The sequence below is a fragment of the Chlorocebus sabaeus genome, chromosome 4 (genome assembly GCF_047675955.1).
Source record: "Chlorocebus sabaeus isolate Y175 chromosome 4, mChlSab1.0.hap1, whole genome shotgun sequence".
Taxonomy (NCBI): Eukaryota; Metazoa; Chordata; class Mammalia; order Primates; family Cercopithecidae; genus Chlorocebus; species Chlorocebus sabaeus.
The window spans coordinates 34,411,559-34,434,196 of record NC_132907.1 but is presented as its reverse complement, the minus strand read 5'-3'; the positions used below and the strand labels follow the sequence as shown (position 1 = coordinate 34,434,196).

General features: G+C 38.9%; 1 protein-coding gene and 1 pseudogene across 4 annotated transcripts in view; both read right to left on the bottom strand.

Moving 5' to 3' along the window:
- The window catches only part of ERCC8 (ERCC excision repair 8, CSA ubiquitin ligase complex subunit), an 83,007-nt gene that overhangs the window by 10,460 nt on the left and 49,909 nt on the right, over nt 1-22,638 (bottom strand). For 3 of the 4 annotated variants that reach the window (XM_007973485.3, XM_007973494.3, XM_007973502.3), the window contains one exon: nt 2,225-2,422. The exons of the other annotated variant lie outside the window; for it this stretch is intronic. In XM_007973485.3, the coding sequence (XP_007971676.1) occupies nt 2,225-2,422 (198 nt within the window). The remainder of the gene's footprint in view (nt 1-2,224; nt 2,423-22,638) is intronic. 4 annotated transcript variants of the gene reach the window in all.
- Nucleotides 2,431-15,960, bottom strand: LOC103222002 (guanine nucleotide-binding protein-like 3-like protein pseudogene; annotated as a pseudogene).

Below are 22,638 nucleotides of genomic sequence, written 5' to 3'. Positions count from 1 at the left end.
GGCAATAAGATTTTCTTAAAAAATAAGCGCAAAATGTAAGTTACAACTGCAGTCCAAAAGACTTTTTTTTCCCCTGAGTCATATGAGAGTAAGTTGCCAACATTAGGCCTTATTACTCTTGAATAATTCAGTGTAATTTTCCTGTGAACAAGGGTACTTTCCTTTGTAGTTACAAAGTAACCAACAAAATCAGAAAATTCATATTACTACCACCATCTAAAGACCCCATTCATGTTTCATCATTTGTTCCAATACTGTCCTTTATAGCAAAAGGGGCCAGTTAAAAATCACATCCTGCACTTAGTTGTCAAGTCTCTTCAGTTTTCAAGCTGGAACAGTTCTTCAGTCTCTGGCTTTTCTGACCTTGACAATTTTGAAGATATACACCAGTTACTTTGTAGAATGTCCTTCACATTTGGATTGTCTTATGTTTCCTCATGATTAAATTTGAGTGATCCAATTTGGCCAGGAATATCACAGAAGTGATGTCCCATAACTGGGATGGTAACTTAGATTATTTGATGAAGGTGATATATGCCAGGCTTCTTCAGGTTAAAATTAATCTTTTTAGTTTTGTACTTCATATTTTGTAGGGTGATACATTGAGATTATGTAAATATCTCATCCTCATCAAATTTTCAATTTATTAATTTACTTACTTATCCCAGCCTAGATTCATGAATTTCTATTCTCTTGCCCATGTTGGAGTGCAGTGCTGTGAACACGGCTCACTCAATCTCCTGGGCTCAAGCAATACTCTCGCTTCAGCCTCCTGCACAGCTGGGACTACAGGCATACACCACCACACCTGGCTGATTTTTTTATTTTCTGTAAATACAGGGCCTCATTCTGTTACTTAGGCTGGCCTGGAACTCCTGGGCTCAAGTGATCCTTTCGACCTCCCAAAGTGCTGGGATTACAGGTGTGAGCCACTGTGCCCAACCACTGGCACGATTTTAATCCATTCTAGGCACACGTATTAGATAAGCTCCAATTTGGTGGAAAGAAATAATTTGTGTTCAGAGTACCTGGGATGAAATTTCGGCTGTGTCTCTAAGTAACCTTAGACAAGAAAAGAGGGACAATATTTTAATAATTTCTTTGAATACAAATACATGTGTTATCAATAACTACTTGCAGGTTAGGGGCAAGTCATGTCACCTCTCTGGTGCTTTAGTTTTCTTCTCTCAGAACACTAAAAATGTTTAACAACTGGTATACACTTTCTTACTGACTAGTAAGAGATAATGGCCATAGAGTTGGAGTAGGGTCTTGTAGGTCCTCTTTTAGTTGCTGGGTTAAGGTGAGGTCTGAGGTCCCAGGGAAGGGGCTGAGGCTGGCAGTCACTTGGGGGGCTTGGTGCAGCAGCTGTTTACCAGCCAGTAGGATATATCAATATTTAAATATTTTAATAATGAATACTGCCATAATGGTATATACTGGCTGAAAAATCAGGTCTATATATCTTACAGCACAGTGTCAGCCACAAATTAGGCAATCAGTATTAAAGAATGAATGAATAGGAGATTCACAAAGTGATAGTCTCCTGGAGCTCTAATAATCTGTAATTTTCATTCTATCAGTATTTAACTTACATGAGTTTCATTTTCCTTACTTACAAAACAGGGAAAATACCAACTATCTTGCAATGTTAGACTCATTTAAAGGAGTACATGAGGTAATTTGTGCAAATGTTCTCTGAAAAAATGAAAAATGATCTGCTCCATTGGTGCTGTGAAAAGGTCTGGATGTAAAACAAACAAAAGTCAGGGTATTTAAGAAATTATATAGGTTATATTAACTTCAAAATCTCCCTTTATTAGCCATTGATAGAAAATAAGAATAGATCATTCACACATACATAAACCAACATATACAAATTATATTTTATAATTAAATGCCTGTATTTCATTTCTTACCCAAAAGATTGTTTGCAAGAAATTATTTTAATTCACCACAGATTTTCAATTGTTAAATAAATGAAGGTCATATGCAAAAGAAAGATAATTCACACCAATCAAGTTGCACAGCATTATATTGATTCATTCATATATTGTATGCCATCTAAAAATCTAGACTGTGCTAGTCTCTATTAAATAAATCCTACTACAAATGTGGATTAAAAGTATAACTCCTCAGAATGAAATCATAATTTATTCTTTTACATATAACTGGTATGGCAAGCTAGCTAGCTGAATATTTTCAATTCCTATATCATTCTTACCTGGAAATTTGACTGAAATACACAGCAGTCAACAGTTTTATAATGTCCCTTAAGCATAGTTATCTGTTCTCCTGAGTAAACTGTATAAACAGCAATGGTGCTACCATATGGTACAAAAACAAATTCTGAACTGCAGCCACAGGAGACAGTGAATTTCAATCCTTTTTTACTGTTATTACAAACTTTTCCATAGTTCACCTGTAGGATTAAAATCATAAAGTTACTCATCCCTTAAATCTGAATTTAAAAGACAACAAAGACTAGGAGAAATACTTAAAATATTATGCTATAAAAAGGGCTCTTTTAAATTTAAGGAAAATGTTCAACGTTGACAGAAGAAGGGCCAATGACATGAATGTACATTTAACAAAAGAGGAAATACAAATAGTAAAAACCCACAAAGGTAAATGTTTACTTTTCAATCTTAATAGAAGTAAAATACAGACTTCAACCTTGAAGAATCATTTTAGACCATTTAGCAAAAAATTTAAAAAACATTAAGACATTAAATACTGGTACAAGCGAGGTAAACATGTTGGTGGCAGTGTAATTTGGTTATTCTTTCTAAAAGGGCAAATGGTTTATTAATGCTCTTTCTTTTCAAAAGAATAATATTGCTTCAAAAGAATATACCCCAAGAATATTTTTTGGGGGTAATACTCCCAAAAACCATTCTTTTCAAAAGAATGATATTTTTTGGGGGGGTTATATTCTTTTCTTTTTTTTCCTGCTGATACTTCTTTTATTTCTGTTTTAAAACAGAGTAGGGGTTAAATAAAGGGTATTGAGTTTGTCAGCTCCAGTCTCTTGGGGCTCTTTTTCCTGGAGAGAGTGCAGAGAACAGTGGGAAGAAAGAAACATAGTTGTGGAAGGGTTCTTTTAATGCGCAGATGCTTCAGGGAGAACCAAACTATTTCATTGGTAATCCCCCGTCCCACTGGAACTGGTGCTTGGATTGGAAGGGAAGTGAGATCAGACAGTTAGTCATCAACACCGCCATCAACATTGCCAGAGAGGTTGACGGCAGACATCATGGAATCAGACAGCTCCCTGGCGATTTTATCTGCACATTTCTGCCTATTCTTATTCTTTAGGGAGGATGCCAGAGCCTGGCCCTGTTATAGGGAGTCCATCCCCATGATCCTCTGCAGTACTGGGCAGCAGTCCACTGGGCACACATCCACTTTACTGTTGTTTTTAGGGTGGTGATCCACATTGAGTTTAGCCCCACCCCTTCTGATGACGATTCGGATTGGTGCAATACCCAGTGAGATCTCCGATCTTATACATGGTGGCTTTATTTTCAATGGCATCTGCTATTTTCATCATCGGATAATGGAGCAACTTGATCTCCATTTTGAGTGGGTCCATGTCACCCAACACCTCATCAGATTCTCCAGTGGCCAAGCATTCCATGGTGTCTTCATTGACCTGCTCGGTATTCTCGATGTGAAAGACCTTGGTCATTTCCTTAATGATCTCAGTGCTGAGATAGGCAGGCATTGTGAGTGGGTGGTGGTGGTAATAGAAGCTGATCTTCCCGCTCACCCAGTCAGCTAGGACAGCTTTGGCTGCCTGCTCCTGACTGCATAAGTCTCTCTTCCCCAAATGGTGGGCCACTGTCATCAGAAAGTGCTCAGTGGTCTGGTACCCAGAGAGGAGGTAGTAATTGGAAATCTCCAGGTTGCAGCTCTGCAAGATGGTCTCCACTGGGGTTACCGCATCTGCCAGCCTCTGCACGTGGATGCAACTATGCAGAATGGTGCCCACCTCGGAGCTGGGCCCTGGGACAATGGCTAGAGCATCCAGCAGCCAGATGAACTTGTCCAGGTAGACCTCCTGCATGAATTTCGTGACCCCAGGAACGGCTCCCACACGGCATGCATGGCTGTGCTTCAGGCTATTAATCAGGCTACTCTTCCCAACATCGGGAAGGCCCACAATACCCATATTGATGTGGGTGCACACTTCACCAAGGTGGCAATAGTTCCCCAGAACCCTCATGAGGTTTTCAGCTCCAAAGCTGACATGCTGGGTCCTGGCCTTGAAAGCCACAGTTGGCAACTCATTCCGAAGGTAATCCAGCCACTTCACAACCTCCTTGGGGTCCAGGTCAATCTCGTTCAAGACTAGGACCAGCTTCTTGTTGCCTTCTGCCCATAGAACAGCCTCCTGCATTTGGAAGCAGCAGCAGCCTAATGGGTCTCTGGCATCCATGACTTCCAGAATCACATCAGAGTATTCTACCACCTTACGGAACTCCTTGTAATAAGCCTTCCTCGTGGCCTCGTCATCCAGCTGAGGAAACATATTTAATTCCTGCAAAACTTCCTCCTTACACTCAAACTCCTCCTGGCGTGTTAGGATATCCTCACAGTAGCTCTTGATAGACCTGCGTTTTTGTCTTTCTTGCTCCTGGGCAGCTCGCTTCTCCCTCATCTCCTCAACTCTATTCTTTAATTCAGCCTCTTGACTGGCATGATCATTGGAATGAACAAACTGAGGAGCAGAGGGCACTTTGGAGGTTGCTTTCTTCCCATTTCGTTTTGCAGGCTTCTTACAGCCCTTGGAACCTTTACCTGGCTTTTCATTTTTGTTTCTAAGTTTCATCACGATCACCAGCTTGAAAGCAGATAGGCTCAAATCTGCTTGCTCTCTTCCTACACTTCCGGCGGGGATCTGAGAAGACAGGGTAACAGATGTTCTTGCACTGCTAGGGTCCAGACTTTGGACTTCTAGATGCCAGCCTGGCAGTGCCCGACTCTGCCGGTGTCTCCCTTATCTTTAGAGTTAAAAATTTTTTCATACACATAACATAAAATTTACCATCATAACCATTTTTAATGGTACTCAATGGCATTAAGTACATTCATGTTGTACAACTCTCATCGCTATCCATCTCTAGAACTCTTTTCATCTTGCAAAACTTTACCCATTAAACAGCAAATATATTCTTACCCCCTGACCTGGTAATTGCTCCTGTGAATTTATCTATTTTTGTTGTCGTTGTTGTTGAGACGAAGTCTCACTCTGTCGCCCAGGCTAGAGTGCAGTGGCGCGATCTCGGCTCACTGCAAGCTCTGCTTCCCAGGTTCACGCCATGCTCCTGCCTCAGCCTCCCGAGTAGCTGGGACTACAGGCGCCCGCCACCATGCCCGGCTAAGTTTTTGTATTTTTAGTAGAGATGGGGTTTCACTGTGTTAGCCAGGATGGTCTCGATCACCTGACCTGGTGATCTGCCTGCCTCGGCCTTCCAATCCCTCCACCGGGATTACAGGCCTGAGCCACTGCACGCGGCCGGGAATTTATCTTAAGGAAATAATTAAATAGCAAAAGTTATATGCCCAGAGGAATTCTATACAGCATTATTTAGAATGGGGAAATAACTGAGAATAGGTGTATATTCCTAATGTCATATTAATTTTATGATTTATATAAATCATAATTATGAAACTTATGCAGAAAACAGGGATAAAGGCTAAGTGTAAAAAAGCATAGACCATAAATAGTTTGCACACTGTAGTTTTACCTTTAAATAATTATGTATTTGGGACAAAAATTAAAATTCTACACTTGTATTCCAAAGGTGTAGTGTGCAGGCTCAGTAGTGTGAGCATCACCTGAAGCAGTTAGACATGCAGACTTCCAGGCCCCACCCCAATCCTACTGAAAATCATCTTCATTTTAACAAGATCCCTAGGTAATCTGTATGCTCATGCAAGTTTGAGAAGCTTTGGGCTAAATAAATTGATGGGTTTACTTCCTGATAATAATTTTGATAAGAAGCTTGGGATGAGTGTAAAACCAGTAACTAATCATTTGGGAATCATGATCGTGCATATCAACAAAATCCATTTGTCGTCACGGCTAATACTGAAGTTTAAATAGTGATTTGTTGTCCGGGTGTGGTGGCTCACGCCTGTAATCCCAGCACTTTGGGAGGCCAAAGCAGGCGAATCACAAGGTCAGGAGTTCAAGACCAGCCTGGCCAAGATGGTGAAACCCTATCTCTGATAAAAACACAAAATAATTAGCCAGGCATGGTGGCAGGTGCCTGTAATCCCAGCTACTCAGGAGGCTGAGATACAGAATTGCTTGAACCCGGGAGGCAGAGGTTACAGTGAGCCGAAATGGCGCCACTGCACTCCAGTGAGTGACAAAGTGAGGCTTTGTCTCAAAAAAAAAACAAAAAAAAAAAACAACTAATATTTTTTTCCCCAAAGGTTAGATGGGAGAGTGTGTGTGTGTGTGTATGTGTATATATGTGCATATGTATATACACATATATGTGTGTGTATATGTATATATGTATGTATATACACATATATATCCCTTCTCTTTATAGTTAAACATTTTTTCATACACATAACATGTGTTCCAGAATCACATGAGAGTATTGTACCAACTTACGGAACTCCTTGTAATAAGGCTTCCTTGTGGCCTCGTCATCCAGCACATATATATGTGTATGTATACACATACACATACACACAAATAAAAGCCCTGAGGTCAAAATGGATATATGCTAATAATCTATGGACACTATACTTGGCTTACTTTCCCTTTAGACTAACTTGGGCCAGAAATAGGTACATGCATTTAGCTACCTCATGGCAGCAGCAGTATAGTGGGTTAAATATTAAACTTATATTCGGCGGACTTGGGTTTTAAACACTCATCTTTCTTTTGTCCCTTATGAATAATGATTTAACCACTTCATTTCATTCTTCTTATCTGTTAAATGGAGTTAACATCATTTACTCATAGAGTTTTTTATTGTGAAAAAGCAAATGAAATAATCCGTATGAGAGTACCTGGAACACAAAGGTATTCAGTAAGTTCCTAGATTAATTCCTATACATGTTTAAAAGTATAACATTCCCTCATCTGTGTTTTCTGATGCTACATGTGCAACAATTTGCACAATGACATGGGGGTGGGGTGATGAAGAAAAAATACAAAACAGTTTTCAACTACTATTTCACTGGTCCCCCTGGAAAAATTATAAACTGCTAGACTGTGATGGGCTTATTCACATTTGTTTTATCAGGATACTTAGCTACAAAACCTATGTTCTCCCAGTATACCACGTTCCTTTCCAATTATGAACTGGAAGGTGTTGAATGAGGTATGAATATTGAACTAGTGCATTAACTTTTGTCTTGTCCTTAGGGTTTCTTCCTCCAATCCATTCAACTTAATGTCATATTAGTATTTCTTTTTTTTTTTGAGATGGAGTTTTCACTCTTCTTGCCCAGGCTGCAGTGCAATGGCATGATCTCAGCTCACCACAACCTCTGCTTCCCGGGTTCAAGCAATTCTCCTGCCTCAGCCTCCGAAGTAGCTGGAATTACAGGCATGCGCCACCATGCCCGGCTAATTTTGTACTTTTAGTAGAGACGGGGTTTCTCAATGTTGGTCAGGCTGGTCTTGAACTCATATTAATCTTTCTTTTTTGTTTGAGATGGAGTTTCACTCTTGTTGCCCAGGCTGGAGTGCAATGGCATGATCTTGGCTCACAGCAAACTCCACCTCCTGGGTTCAAGTGATTCTCCTGCCTCAGCCTCCCAAGTAGCTGGGATTACAGGCTGCATGCCCTACTAATTTTGTATTTTTAGTAGAGACAGGGTTTCTCCATGTTGGTCAGGCTGGTCTTGAACTCCCGACCTCAGGTGATCTGTCCGCCTCGGCCTCCCAAAGTGCTGGGATTACAGGTGTCAGCGACCACACCCGGCCTTCATATTATATTTCTAAAGCAACATCGTGATCAAATCATTTGTGGGTTCAAAAACTGTCAAAATCTTTCCAATGCCTATGGAATGAAGTTCAAATAACAGATTAAGGAAGGGAGGGAGCTACCATTTATTAAGTGCTTACTATGTCACACACTGTGCTAGGTAATTATCTAAGAACCCCATTTTATGAACATAAATGCTTATCATAAAGAGTGGTATGTTAAACATTATTATGAAAGTATTGAGGAACAGACTACTTTAAGATACGATGTCTTAAAAGTGGCATTTAAGGCAGGCTTTGAAAAGATTTTGATAGGGGAAGAGAATTTTGTGGACTTGGGATAGGATGATGGCAAATCCAGTTCCCTTATATTAATATGTGTTCCTTTTGTTGCCCCAGGAAAGATACATATCTAGTCACTAAGTGAATACCTATGTTGATGCAGAGACTACATCACAAGGCAGCTCATTTTACTGTCAAACAAGTACCAGCATAATAATTAACAATACTGACATACAGCATTTACTGAATGTCAACATTTGCTGTACCAGATAATGTGCTAAGTGTTGTACAAATGTTATTGCATATCCTCAGCACAATAGGAATATGATGAGATAGGCATTACTACACAAAAACAAAACACTTAGAAAAGCTAAATAATTTGATCAAGGTCTCTTGGCTAGTGAATAACTGAACCTAGACTACATCAATAAGAAACCACTGTGCCGTATTGTTGTAAATGATTTTTCTTTCATTCCGTGAAGTGATTATCACAGTACCTTACAATACAAGTGAGCACAGGATATTCTGGGAGCATCTAAGTTAGACTGGAGGAATTAAAGACAGAAGAGTCTTGAAAGCTAAGAAGCCGCTAGGACAGGAAGAAGAAGAAGGGTATGCTAAAGCAAACGTTAACAGTCTATGCAGCAGAATGAAAGGATGAGGGAACATGGTATATTTAAAGACTGCTAAGTAGTCCAAAGTCAGGGGAAAAAATGGTAAAGTTGTAAGACATAAAGCTGGTAATCTAGAAGGCACTGCTTAGTAAAGTCTTACACTCAAAAGACAAAGGCATTCAGTTTTAATAACCTAAAAATACTGGGGAACTACTGAGAATTTTCCACTGGGATTTGAGTTTGGGAAAAATTAGAAGGATGTTAGAGTAATTAAATAAAGAGATAACCCCAACAGTGAGGCTGGAAGATGACATAAAAAAAAATTGAGAAGGAAGAATTAATAGTTGGGATGAGGGACAGGAAAGAATAAAGAATAGACTCATAGGGTGACTGATAAAACCAGTAACTAAAATAGTAAACATCAGAATACCTACTTTTTAAATTTTAGGCTTTTTTCCTCTAATCCATCCTGCAACTTAATATCATATTAATCTTTCTAAAGCAATGCTGTTATCAAATCACTTGTGGGCTCAAAAATTGAAGATGTTTTTTCTTTTCTTGTGCCAAAACCTGTTACTTTGTGAAGTTTCCTTGTAGGTACTTGTTCTGTACTCTATGGCAATGGTCTCCAGAGGGTGGTTAACATACCTCAGGGAGTTTGCAAGGTATGAGGGGAAAAAATGTGATTTTTATCCAAAAATTAAGAGATTTTACTTTATTAAACATATTGACTCACAACAGAATTTGCACATAATTTAGAAATTATGTATACTTAAAAATGTATACTTAAAATGTACACTTAAAAATATTATAGTAAAGATACTATTACTAAGGCAACAATATATAATAAAAACAGTTACTATTTATGGTATGCCTATTATTTAGCAGGTACAATACTACTCTTTATTTACCTCTGTTTTACCCTTACAACTGAATTTTAGGTAGACAATATTCCCAATTTACAGGGTGAGAACACTGAAACCCTGACAAGTCTTTCATGATATCAGCTTAAATAACTGCCTAATGCTCTCAATTACTACATGGAAGGAGAAAGAAGCAAGAGGGTGCAAAAGGACTCTCCAGTGATTGTCCCCCTGCAGAAACATCAATTTGAATTATCCACGTAAAAGCTTCACAAGAGCTAATGAAACCAGATGAGACATCATAGTACCTGACTATAGCTTACCCGCATTACCCCTTCCACAACTCCAGGCAGCACAGCATGGAGAGTGATACTATCCGCTTGCGGGAAACAGGGGTAAGTAAGCATAGGACTTTGTCTTAGACCCCAATACCATGCCTACCACAATAAAACCCAGCAATAGACAGACCCCCACAGCCTCTGACTCTAGGCCAGAATGCATGGACTGAGTCTTAGACCCACCCTGGTGCGGCATGGGAACCAGTATTCCCTGTGAAATGGACTCAAGTTGTGGACTGCATCACCACAGGCCAATACCCTGGGCTTGGCCTCCAAATAACCCACATTAACAGGCAGGTCTGACCAACTGCCAGCTTCAAGGACACTCCAGTGATGGGCAAGCCTCAGTGGCCGTGGGTTTCAGATGTGCCTCAGCACTGTGCCAAGTCATGGTAGTCCTGGGCATAGGGCACCCTATAGTGCTACCATTGTCAAGGGCTTAGGGATGACACCAGCTGAACAGCCCAGAATCTCTGGACAGGCTTATTGTTGAAGGATATTCCCAGACAAAGCCAGACTGGAAAGACTAAAATAAGTATCTACTTCTTTAATGTTCAGGCATTGATGAATGACCACAAGGACAAAGAGCAATCTGGGAAACATGATGTCACCAAAAAGACAAAATAAGATGCCAGTGACTGGCCCTAAAGAGATGAAGATATAGGAAAGGTCTGATAAAGTATTCAAAAATTGCTGTTTTAAGGAAGCCTACGAAACTTCAAAACAAAACAAACCAAAAAACAGAAACCATTCAATGAAATTAGGAAAACAGTAAGTGACTGGAATGAGAAATTTAACAAAGAGATTAAAATAATTAATTGTAAAAAAATCAAAGAGAGATCTTGGAGCTGATACATGCAATAAACAAAATAAGGAATACAATACAGAGCATCAATAGCAGAACTGATGAAACAGAAAAAAGAGTCTGTGTGCTTGAAGACAGGTAAAAAAGAAAAAATAATGAAAAGAAATGAAAACTTATAGGACTTAAGGGATGGCATCAAAAGAGCAAACATAAGTGTTACTGGGAATAAAGTAGAGGATGATAAAGGGGATAGAAAGATTATCTAAAGAAATAATAGCAGAAAACTTTCCAAACTGGGAGAAAGATACAAATATTCAAGTACAAGAAGGTCAAAGGTATCTTTCACATTCAATGCAAATAAAGATTAAAGACAAAGAGAGAATCCTGAAAGTAGCAAAAGAAGTAAATAACACATAATGGAGTTCCAATACACTTAGCTGCAGACTTCTCAGCAGAAACCTTAAAGGCCAGGAGATAATGGGATGGTATATTTAAATTGTTGCAAGAAAAAAAAATTGCCAACCAAGCATTCTATACCAAGAAAAGTTGTTCTTCAGAAATGAAGGAGAGATAAGACTTCCAGACAAACAACATCTGAGGGAGCTCATCACCACCAGACCTCTTACAAGAAATGCTAAGGAAGTTCAAGCTGAAAGAAAAGGATCCTTATATATAACACAAAAACATCTGAAAGTATTACATTTACTAGTAAAAGTACACAGTTATATTCAGAATAATCTAATACTGTAATGGTGGTGTGTAAATCTCATATCTTTAGCATAAAGGTTAAAAGACAAAACTATTAAAAATAATAATCACTACAATAATTTGTTATAAGATATGCAATATTAAAAGATGTAAACTGCCACACTCAAAATTGAAAATATGAGGTGGGGAAAGTAGAGTTTAAGTGCAGAGTTTGTGTGTGTGCGTGTGTGTGTGTGTGAGATCAAAGTAAAGTTGTTATCAGCTTAAAACAGCCTGTTATGTTTTTTATAAACCTTGTTGTAAATACAAAGCAAAAACCTATAATAGATTCACTAAAAACAAAAACAAGGAATAGAAACACTATTAGAGAAAATCACTTAACCACAAAGGAAGACAGTAAGAAAGGAAGAAAGAATCTACAAAACAACTACAAAACAATGAAGAAAATGGCACCAGTAACTCCTTGCCTATCAATAATTAACTTAAATATAAATAGATTAAATAATTCAATCACAAGACATAAAATGTTAATGGATAAGAAAACAAGACCAATGTATATGCTGTCTACAGGAGACTCACTTTACCTTTAAGGGTACACACAGACTGAAAGTAAAGGTAGGAAAAAAAAAATTCCATGCTAATAGAAACCAAGAGAGCAGGATAAGCTATACTTAAATACATAAAATAGACTTTAAGTCAAAATGGTAAAAAGAGACACTGAAGGTCTTTACATAATGATACAAAGATCAACTCGGCAAGAAGACATAACAATTGTAAATACATATGCTTTCAATATTGGATCACTTAAATATATAAAGCAAATATTAATAGATCTGAAGGGAGAGATAGACTGTAATGAAATAACAGGAGACTTCAACACCCCACTTTTGGCAATGTACAGATCACTCTGACATATAAAATCAACAAAGACACATAAGATTTAATATACAATCAACAAAGACACATAAGATTTAAACTCTACTCCAGACCAAATGGACCGAACAGACACATACAGAACATTCCATCCAACAGCTGAAGATACGCATTCTTCTTAATTGACTATAAAACATTCTCTAGGATAGATCCTATGTTAAGCCATAAAACACAGCATAACAAATTTAAAAGGATGGAAATGATATCAAGTATTGTCTCAAACCACAATGATATAAAACCAGAAATCAACAACAGGAAGAACTCTGAAAAATTCACAAGTACACAAAAATTAAACAACATGCTCTTGAAGAAGCAATGGGTCAACGAAGAAATTAAAAGAGAAATTTAAAAATTTCTTGAGAAAAATAAAAACAGAAACATAGCTACCAAAACCTATGAGATACAGCAAAAGCAGTTCTAAGAAGGAAGTTTATAGCAATAGATGTCTATATGAAAAAAGGCCTCAAATACAACCTAATGTTGTTATCTCAAGGAGCTACAAAAGCAAGAGCAAAGCAAACCCAAAATTAGTCCAAGAAAGGAAATAACAAATATCATAACAGAAATAAATAAAATACAGACTGGACAAATAATATAAAAGATGAAGGAGACTTGTGAGAGAGGTGGCACCAAGATGGCCGAATAGGAACAGCTCCAACCTCCAGCTCCCAGCATGAGTGACACAGAAGATGGGTGATTTCTGCATTTCCAACTGAGGTACTGGGTATATCTCACTGGGGCATGTTAGACAGTAGGTGCAGGACAGTGGGAGCAGCAGCCTAAAAAGTGAGAGCCGAAGCAGGGCAAGGCATCGCCTCACCTGGGAAGTGCAAGGGGGAAGGGAATTCCCTTTCCTAGCCAAGGGAAACTGTGACACACAACACCTGGAAAATCAGGTCACTCCCACCCTAATACTGCACTTTACCAAGGGTCTTAGCAAACAGCACATCAGGAGATTATATCCCACACCTGGCTCAGAGGGTCCAATGCCCACGGAACCTCCCTCATTGCTAGCACAGCAGTCTGAGATCTAACTCCAAGGTGGCAGTGAGGCTGAGGGAAGGGCACCCGCCATTGCTGAGGTAAACAAAGTGGCCAGGAAGCTCGAACTGGGTGGAGCCAGCCACAGCTCAAGGAGGCCTGCCTGCCTCTGTAGACTCCACCTCTGGGGACAGGGCATAGCCAAACAAAAGGCAGCAGAAACCTCTGCAGATGTTAATATCCCTGTCTGACAGCTTTGAAGAGAGTAGTGGTTCTCCCAGCATGGAGTTTGAGATCTGAGAACGGACAGACTGCCCGCTCAAGTGGGTCCCTGACCCCCCGAGTAGCCTAATTGGGAGACATCTCTCACTAGGGGCGGACTGATACCTCACACCTCACACAGCCGGGTACACCTCTGAGATGAAGCTTCCAGAGGAATGATCAGACAGCAACATTTGCTGTTCAGCAATATTCACTCTTCTGCAGCCTCTGCTGCTGATACCCAGGCAAACAGGGTCTGGAGTGGACCTCCAGAAAACTCCAACAGACCTGTAACTGAGGGTCCTGACTGTCAGAAAGAAAACTAACAAAAAGAAAGGATATCCACACCAAAAACCCATCTGTACGTCACTATCATCAAAGACCAAATGCAGATAAAACCACAAAGATGGGGAAAAAGCAGTGCAGAAAAGCTGAAAATTCTAAAATCAGAACGCCTCTCCCCCTCCAAAGGAACACAGTTCCTTGCCAGCAACGGAACAAAGCTGGATGGAGAATGACTTTGACGAGTTGAGAGAAGAAGGCTACAGACGATCAAACTTCTCCGAGCTAAAGAAGGAAGGACGAACCCAGCACAAAGAAACTAAAAACCTTGAAAAAAGATTTGACGAATGGCTAACTAGAATAACCAATGTAGAGAAGTCCTTAAACGACTTGATAGAGATGAAAACCATGACACGAGAACTACATGATAAATGCATAAGCTTCAGTAACTGACTCGATCAACTGGAAGAAAGGGTATCAGTGATTGAAGATCAAATGAATGAAATGAAGTGAGAAAAGAAGTTTAGAGAAAAAAGAGTAAAAAGAAATGAACAAAGCCTCCAAGAAATATGGGACTATGTGAAAAGACGAAATCTACATATGATTGGTATACCTGAAAGTGATGGGGAGAATGGAATCAAGTTGGAAAACACTCTGCAGGATATTATCCAGGAGAACTTCCTCAACCTAGCAAGGCAGGCCAACATTCTAATTCAGGAAACACAGAGAATGCAACAAATATACTTCTCGAGAAGAGCAACTCCAAGACACATAATTGTCAGATTCACCGAAGTTGAAATGAAGGAAAAAATGTTAAGGGCAGCCAGAGAGAAAGGTCGGGTTACCACAAAGGGAAGCCCATCAGACTAACAGCGGATCTCTCAGCAGAAACTCTAGAAGCCAGAAGAGAACGGGGGCCAATATTCAATATTCTTAAAGAAAACAATTTTCAACCCAGAATTTCATATCCAGCCAAACTAAGCTTCATAAGTGAAGGAGGAATAAAATCCTTTACAGACAAGCAAATGCTTAGAGATTTTGTCACCACCAGGCCTGCCCTACAAGAACTCCTGAATGAAGCACTAAACATGGAGAGGAACAACCGGTACCAGCCACTGCAAAAATATGCCAAAATGTAAAGACCATCGAGCTAGGAAGAAACTGCATCAAGTAACGAGCAAAATAACCAGCTAACATCATAATGACAATATCAAGTTCACACATAACAATATCAACCTTAAATGTAAACGGGCTAAATGGTACAATTAAAAGACACAGACTGGCAAACTGGATAAAGAGTCAAGACCCATCAGTTTGCTGTATTCAGGAGACCCATCTCACATGCAGAGACACACATAGGCTCAAAATAAAGGGATGGAGGAAGATCTACCAAGCAAATGGAAAACAATAAAAGATAGGGGTTGCAATCTTAGTCTCTGATAAAACAGACTTTAAACCAACAAAAATCAAAAGAGACAAAGAAGGCCATTACATAATGGTAAAGGGATCAATTCAACACGAAGACCTAACTATCCTAAATAGATATGCACCCAGTACAGGAGCACCCAGATCCATAAAGCAAGTCCTTAGACACATACAAAGAGACTTAGATTCCCACAAAAAAAATTTTTTTTTTTTTTTGAGATGGAGTCTCGCTCTGTCGCCCAGGCTGGAGTGCAGTGGCCGGATCTCAGCCACCCCATCAAAAACTAGGCAAAGGATATGAACAGACACTTCTCAAAAGAAGACATTTATGCAGCCAACAGACACATGAAAAATGCTCGTCATCACTCACCATCAGAGAAATGCAAATCAAAACCACAATGAGATACCATCTCACACCAGTTAGAATGGCGATCATTAAAAAGTCAGGAAACAACAGGTGCTGGAGAGGATGTGGAGAAATAGGAACACTTTTACACTGTTGGTGGGACTGTAAACTAGTTCAACCATTGTGGAAGACAGTGTGGTGATTCCTCAAGGATCTAGAACTAGAAATGCCATTTGACCCAGCCATCCCATTACTGGGTATATACTCAAAGGATTATAAATCATGCTGCTATAAAGACACATGCACACGTATGTTTATTGCGGCACTATTCACAATAGCAAAGACTTGGAACCAACACAAATGTCCATCAATGACAGACTAGATTAAGAAAATATGGCACATATACACCATGGAATACTATGCAGCCATAAAAAAGGATGAGTTCATGTCCTTTGTTGGGACATGGATGTAGATGGAAACCATTACTCTCAGCAAACTATTGCAAGAACAGAAAACCAAACACCGCATGTTCTCACTCATAGGTGGGAATTGAACAATGAGAACACTTGGACACAGGGTGGGGAACATCACACACTGGGGCCTGTTGTGGGGTGGGGGAAGTGGGGAAGGATAGTATTAGGAGATATGCCTAATGTAAATGTTGAGTTAATGGGTGCAGCACAGCAATACGACACATGTATACATAAGTAACAAACCTGCATGTTGTGCACATGTACCCTAGAACATAAAGTATAATAAAAAAAAAAAAAGTTGAAGGAAATTAAGAGTTGTTTTTTGAAAAGAGAAATAAAATTGACAAACCTTTAGTTAGACTAACTAAAAAGAAAAATGAGAGTAGATAAAATCACAGATAAAAAAGGAGACATTACAACTGATACCAGATATACTTCAGAAATACAAGGGACCATAAGAGACTATTAGGAACAATATCATACCAACAAATTGGATAGCCTAGAAGAAATAAACTGAATTATTAAGAAACAACAAATCTGAGCAGGCTAATAAGTAAGAATATTAAATCACTAATAAAGAGTCTGCCATCAAAGAAAAGTCCAGAGCCAGGTGGCTTCACTGATGAATTCTACCAAACTTCAAAGAAGTACTAGTATAATTTCTTTCAGACTCTTCTAAAAACCTGAAGAGGAAATACTTTCAAATTCATTCTACAAGGATAGCAATACCCTGATACCAAGATGGCACAGGAACAACAACAAAAAATAAAACTACAGCCCTGATGCAGTGGCTCATGCCTGTAATCCCAGCACTTTGGGAGGCCGAGGCAGGCAGATCACCTGAGGTCAGGAGTTTGAGACCAGCTTGGCCAACATGGTGAAACCCCCATCTCTACTAAATATACCAAAAAAACCCAACAACAACAACAACAACAAATAACAACAGCAAAAACTGGGTGTGGTGGTGCTTGCCTGTAATCCCAGCTACTCGGGAGGCTGAGGCAGAAGAATCAGTTGAACTCAGGAGGTGGAGGTTGCAGTGAGCTGAGATTGCGACACTGTACTCCAGCCTGAGCAATAAGAGCAAACTCCATTTTAGAAAAAAAGAAAAAAAAAAAAAAAAAAAGAAAACTGCAGGCCAATAGTCCTAATGAACATAGATGTAAATATCCTCAACAAAATATTAGTAAATCTACTCCAACAACTTATTAAAAAGATTACTCACCATGATAAAGTGGGATTCATCCCAGGGATGCAAGGACTTTTCAGCATATGCAAGTCAACAAATGTGATACATCACATTACCAAAATGAAGGATAAAAAGCATGTGATCACTTCAACAGACATGTAGAAAGCATCTGTCAAAATTCAAAACCCCTTCATGATAAAACTCTCATCAAATTAGGTATAGAATGAATGTACTTAAACATAGTAAAGGCCATATATGAGAAATGCAAAGCTAACATCACACAGAATGGGGGAAAAGTGAAAAGCTTTTCCTCTAAATCTGAAATAAGAAAGGATGCCCGGCCGGGCGCGGTGGCTCAAGCCTGTAATCCCAGCACTTTGGGAGGCCGAGACGGGTGGATCACAAGGTCAGGAGATCGAGACCATCCTGGCTAGCATGGTGAAACCCCGTCTCTACTAAAAAAATACAAAAAACTAGCCGGGCGCCGTGGCGGGCGCCTGTAGTCCCAGCTACTCGGGAGGCTGAGGCAGGAGAATGGCGTGAACCCGGGAGGCGGAGCTTGCAGTGAGCTGAGATCCGGCCACAGCACTCTAACCTGGGCGACAGAGCGAGACTCCGTCTCAAAAAAAAAAAAAAAAAAAAAAAAAAAAAAAAAGGAAAGGATGCCCACTTTCACTCCTTCTATTCAACACAGTACTAGAGGTCCCAACAAGAACAATTAGTCAAGAGAAAGAAATAAAAGACATCCAAATTGGTAAGGAAGAAGTTAAATTGTCCCTACTTGCAGATGACATAATCTTATAGAAGACACTGAAGACTCAAGCCAAAAACTATTAGAACTAGTAAAAAAATTCAGTAAAGTTGCAGAATATAAAAATCAATATACCAACACCAGTAGTGTTTCTATACACTAACAGCGAACTAATTTGAAAAAGAAGTCAAGAAAACAATCCCACTTACGATAGCTATATAAAAAAATACTGGCTGGGCGCAGTGGCTCATGCCTGTAATCCCAACACTTTGGGAGGCCGAGGTGGGTGGATCACCTGAGGTCAGGAGTTTGAGATCAGCCTGGCCAACATAGCGAAACCCTGTCTCTACTAAAAATACAAAACATTACCTGGGTGTGGTGGCGGGCTAGGGAGGCCGAGGCAGGAGAATCACTTGAACCCAGGAGGTGGACATTGCAGTGAGCCGAGATTGCACCAATGCACTCCAGCCTGGGCAACAAGAGCGAAACTCCATCTAAAACACACACACACACACACACACCCCCTCCCCCCAAAAAAAACCCCAAAAACTTAGGAATAAATTTATCCATGGAGGTGAAAGATCTCTACACTGAGAACTGTAAAACACAGATGAAATAAATTAAAGAAAAAATAAACAGAAATACATCTGTTCGTGGATTGGAAGAATTAACACTGTTAAAATATCCATACTGCCAAAAGCAATCGACAGATTCAATGCAATCATTATCAAAATATCAATGATGTTCTTCACAGAAATAGAAAAAACAATCCTAAAATTCATGTGGAACCATAAAATAACTTGAATAGCCAAAGTAATCCTGAGAAAAAATAACAAAGCTAGAGGCATCACACTCTAGCTGAGATCTGACTTGAAAACATACTACAAAGCTACAGTAACTGAAACAGCATCATAGTGGCATTAAAAGAGACACACAGATCAATGGACAGTACACAGCCTAGAAATAAATCCATCCATTGAACCGCCAACTGATTTTTGACAACAATGCCAAGAAGACACATGGGAAAGGATAATCTCTTCAATAAATGGTATTGGGAAAACTGGATCTATAAATGCAGAAACATGAAAGTAAATCCTCTCTCTCACCATATACACAAAAAATCAACTCAAAATGGATTAAAGACTTAAATATAACACCTGAAAATAAAAATCTAGTAGAAAATGACAAGACAGAAGCCCCATGACATTGGTCTGGGCAATGGCTTTTTGGATATGACTTCAAAAGCATAGGCATTGAAAGCAAACATAGATTAATGGGATTACATTAACCTCAAAAGCTTCTGCACAGTAAAGGACATAAGCCTCGAATTAAAGAGGCAACCTATAGAATAGGGGAAAATATTTGTAAACCATATATATTTGATTAATATCCAAAACATATAAGGAACTCAAACAACTCAAGAGCAGGATAATAAATAGCCCTATTAAAAAATGGGCAAAATACCTGAAAAGACATTTCTCAAAATAAGAATTACAAATGGCCAAGAGAGGTACACAAAAAAATGCTCAGTATCAATAATCATCAAGGAAATAAAAATCAAAACCACAGTGAGACACATCTGTTATAATGGCTTTTATCAATATGACAAAAGATAATAAATGTGGCAAGGATGTTGGTGGGAATGTAAATTAGAACAGCCATTAGAAAAACAGTATAGAGGTTCCTCAAAAAATTAAAAATAGAACTACCACATGATCCAGCAATCCTACTACTGGGTTTATAACAAAAGGATATGAAATCAGTGTGTCAAAGAGATACTTGCACCCCCATGTTCACTGCAACATTATTCACAAGATATGGAATCAATCTAAGTATGCATCAATGGATGAATGGATATGGAATCAAGATATGAGATCAATTGAAGTGTGCATCAATGGATGAATGGATAAAGAAAATGTAGTGTACATATACAATGGAATACTATTCAGCTATAAAAAGAAGAAAATCCTGTAATTTGTGACAACAGGGATGAACCTGGAGGACATGATGTTAAGTGAAATCAGCTAGGCACAGAAAGATGGATACTCCATGATTTCGCTCATATGTGGAATCTGAAAAAGTTGATCTCTTAGAAGTAGAGTAGATGGTGGTTACCAGAGGCTGGGGTGGTTAGAAGAAAAGGGGTTTTGGGGAGATGTTGGTCAAAGGATATATAATTACAGTTAGATAGGAGGAGTAAGTTTAAGAGATCTATTGTTCAGCATAGTGACTACAGTTGATTATGATATACTGTGTTATTGAAAAATGCAAAGACAGTGGATGTTAAGTATTCTTATTGTAAAAATAACCATGAGATAATACATTTGTTAATTAGCTAGATTTAACCATTCTATAATGTATATATTCTATTTACTTCAAAACATCATGCTGTACATACATATGTACCATTTCATCTGTCAACTTTATTTTATTTTATTTATTTATTTAATTATTTGTTTTTTTTTTAGATGGAGTCTTGCTCTGTTGCCCAGGCTGGAGTGCAGTGGCACAATCTTGGCTCACTGTAAGCTCCTTCTCCCGGGTTCATGCCATTCTCCTGCCTCAGCCTCCTGAGTAGCTGGAACTACAGGCGCCCACCACCACGCCCAGCTAATTTTTTGTATTTTTAGTAGAGAAGGGGTTTCACCGTGTTAGCCAGGATAGTCTTGATCTCCTGACCTCATGATCTACCCGCCTTGGCCTCCCAAAGTGCTGGGATTACAGGCGTGAGCTACCATGCCTGGCCTGTCAACTTTAAAATGAAAAAAAAAAGAAGTTACTAAATGGCAGGACTGGTTCTCTCTGATAGCTCTTTAAAAATATGAGGACAGTGTGTTTTCCCTTAAAGTAATCTTTTCTGGTATCAACTGTAAGTATTCTATATAGGTCAGCTTCTGGGATACCCTAGTCATCTATGCATGAATTACTTTTACTTTGATCAAGTCCACTCTAAAATGTATTATCCATTTTCAACACACTATTTTAGATATGGACTTAATAGAAAAAATCTAAAGGGCATGAGACTCACCTTCAAGAAGGAAAGAAAAATGGAATAGAACCACATGAACAATTTATATATACATTCAGTACCATTTATATTTATCACATTAAACTTTGACACACATGCCCAGCTACTCTTCCAGAGTGATGCTGTCACTTCTCCACTCACAAGCCTTCAGTGGCTTTCCATTTCATCCAGAGAAAAGCCTGAGCCCTTACAAAGGCCTGCAGGGCCTGTATGCTCTGGCACCCTAGTTCCTTCTGTTCCTCATCTGTTATTCCCTTCATATTCCAAGGCAAGAACCTCTTAGCTCTTCCTTGTGTATCCCAAGCAAGTTCTCGCCTCAGGGTCTTTGTACCTTTTTTCTTTCTCCGACTAGAATGATATCCCTCAGCAGACAACTGATGAGCCACTTCCCCATTTCCTTCAGGCCAAATGTCACCTTAGTGAAGCCTACCCTGACTGCCCTATGTGAAACAGCAACTCCAACTTCCCAATATTTCCTGTGCTCCTTTCTTTGCTTTGCTTTTCTTCATAGTCCTTACTCAATCTAATATATAATTTATCCATCTGTCCATCTATTAATTGATTGATGCCTTTCATCCTCTTGCTGAAATGTAAGCTCCATGAGGATAGGACTTTTTCATGTTTTTCCCACTGCTGTCTAATACTGCCTGGCAAATTAAATGCTAATTATTATTAGCATAGTATCTGACATATAAGCTCTCAATAAATATTAGCTATTATTATTATCACCAAATTATAAGCTTTTAGCAGTTTATTCTGAAAATTACTAAACCATAGGCATACCTGGTAAGACTACAACATACGTAAAAATAAGTATCAGAAATTAATAGCCACATAAGAATACAGCACCTTCAAAATATATTTATTCCAGTAGTATTAATAGTCACATAAGAATATAGCACCTTCAAAATATATTTATTCCGGTAGTATTTAAATAAAGTACTACATATTCTAGCACCATAAAATTCATTGTGAATTTTGCTTACCAGTCATATATAGTACAGGTTAAGTATCCCCATCCAAAATGATTAGGACTAGAAGTATTTTGGATTTTAGAATATTTGCATTACTGCCTGAACATCCCTAATCTGAATATGCAAAATCTGAAATGTTCCAATGAGCACTTCATTTGTGTGTCATGCTAGCACTCAAAAAGTTTCAGATTTTGGAACATTTCAGATTTCAGATTTTCAGATTAGGGATACACAACATATATAAAATTTGATTACTTAGCTTAGTATCTTTAATTTATGTCAGTAGTCCTCAGTCTTTTTTTCTGTACTACACTTTGCAGTCCCATTGAGAACAGTTTTTTCTACTACACTTTGCACTCTCATTGAGAAAACAGTAGCTCAGTAGAACAGTGATTCTCTGTTAAGTAGGGGGAATGTGGTAGGTA